At 22.8% G+C, this 1921-nt stretch overlaps 1 protein-coding gene across 1 annotated transcript, besides 1 other annotated feature; it reads right to left on the bottom strand.

Moving 5' to 3' along the window:
- Window positions 1-77: 77 nt before the first annotated feature.
- On the bottom strand, window positions 78-1745 carry EDI_051710 (uncharacterized protein; the record flags this gene model as incomplete). The annotated part of the gene is made up of 1 exon (XM_001737977.1): window positions 78-1745. The coding sequence occupies one exon, from the start codon at window positions 1743-1745 to the stop codon at window positions 78-80; it is 1668 nt and encodes a 555-aa protein (XP_001738029.1).
- Window positions 1686-1832: a microsatellite.
- Window positions 1833-1921: the final 89 nt, after the last annotated feature.

The raw sequence follows: 1921 nt of genomic DNA, 5'->3' as shown, positions 1-1921 counted from the left end.
TTCTTTGTTTTATAACTTGTTGATATTAAATTGTTTGTTTAAATTATTCTTTCATTTATTTCTTTTCAGTATTACTATTAACTAAAACAATACTCTGGTATTCTTTCATTTTTCCTTAACTTTTCTTCAATTCCACATTCATAGAAACATTCAATTCCAAATTCATTTATTGATGTTGGAATATTAATTGATTTTAATGATATACATTGATAAAAACAATCATTTCCTATTTCACTAATTGATGTTGGTAGATCAATTGATTTTAATGATGAACATCCTTTAAAACAGTTCCATCCTAATTCACTGACTGTTGTTGGTATATTAATTGATGTTAATGATGAACACTCAATAAAACAATTACCTCCTAATTTAGTAATTGTTGTTGGTATGGTAATTTCATTAATATCTTTCTTTTCAATCTTCTTTCCGTTTATCACTTCTAGTTTTTCTGGTATTTCCATACTATTTAACTCTAATTCATTAAAAAATATTCTTTCTTTACTAATGAATTGTACATTATGCATATTAATTGATGTTAGTAATGAACATTTATAAAAACAGTTCAATCCTATTGACGTAATTGATGAAGGTATATTAATTGATTTTAATGATGTACAACCATTAAAACAAAAATCTCCTATTTCACTAATTGTTGTGGGTATAGTAATTGATGTTAATGATGAACATCCTTTAAAACACCAATAATCTATTGTGTTAATAGATGATGGAATACTAATTAACTTTAATGTTTTACATTTACAAAAACATTTATTACACAATTCAGTAACTGATAATGGAATTTTGATTGATTTTAATGATAAACATTTATGGAAACATTCTTTTTTTATTATACTAATAGATGTTGGTATATTAATTTTTGTTAATGATGTACAATTATCAAAACAACTATTTCCTATTTCACTAATTGTTGTTGGAATATTTATTGATTTTAATGATACACACCCTCCAAAACAATAATTATCTAATTTAGTAATTGTTTTTGGAATGATAAATTCATTAATATCTTTCTTTTTAATCTTCTTTCCATTTATTCTTTGTAAATTTCCTGGTATTTTAATACTAACTAACACTGGTTCATTCATAAATATTCTTTCTTTACTAATAAATTTTATATTTTCTATATTCATTGATTTTAATGATGGACATCCACTAAAGCATTTATCTCCTATTGTACTAACTGTTGATGGTATATTAACTGTTGTTAGTCTTGAACATTCATAAAAACAACTCTCTTTAAATGATGTGTTTGTTATTGGAATATTAATAGAAGTTATTGAATAACAATATTTAAAACATTCATATCCAATTGAATTAACTTCTGGTGGTATTGTAGTTCCATATAATTTTCTATCTTCTTTTGTATATTCTATGTTTTTACATATGTTTCCTTTTTCTTTTTCTTGTAAATATGTTGAATATTCTACTATACACCAAATTATATGTTTAAATATTCTTCCATCTTTAAATACTTCATCACCGCAATCATAAATATGAAACGTCTCAATATTAGGAAAGAATTTTCTTGAATATTGATTTAATGGAATTGGATTAAAATGAAATCGTTCCATATTTCCTTGAAATCTTTTAATTCCTATTTCTAAATTAATAAAATCGTCAATGTCATTAAAATACTTTGACGTTATCATTATTTCATTATATCCTAATTTGTTTTTATGTTTACTATCATTTCTTGTTGAATTATTTATTATTGTTGTATTTCCCATTCTTCTTTCAATTTCAACTGAATTTATTTTTAAGATCATATTTCTATTTTCTTCTTTTTTTGTTATTTTTATTCTAAATCTTATATTCTAAATTGTTATCAAGAGATAGATTATATACATCATGAATTCGATATTGAATGATTAATGAGTTGAAGATATAAAAGCAGAAAAGAATA

This window comes from Entamoeba dispar, genomic scaffold (assembly GCF_000209125.1).
Source record: "Entamoeba dispar SAW760 scf_1105229461015 genomic scaffold, whole genome shotgun sequence".
NCBI lineage: Eukaryota > Evosea > Mastigamoebida > Endamoebidae > Entamoeba > Entamoeba dispar.
The sequence above is the reverse complement of the archived record's forward strand: the minus strand, read 5'-3'. Positions and strand labels throughout refer to the sequence as shown.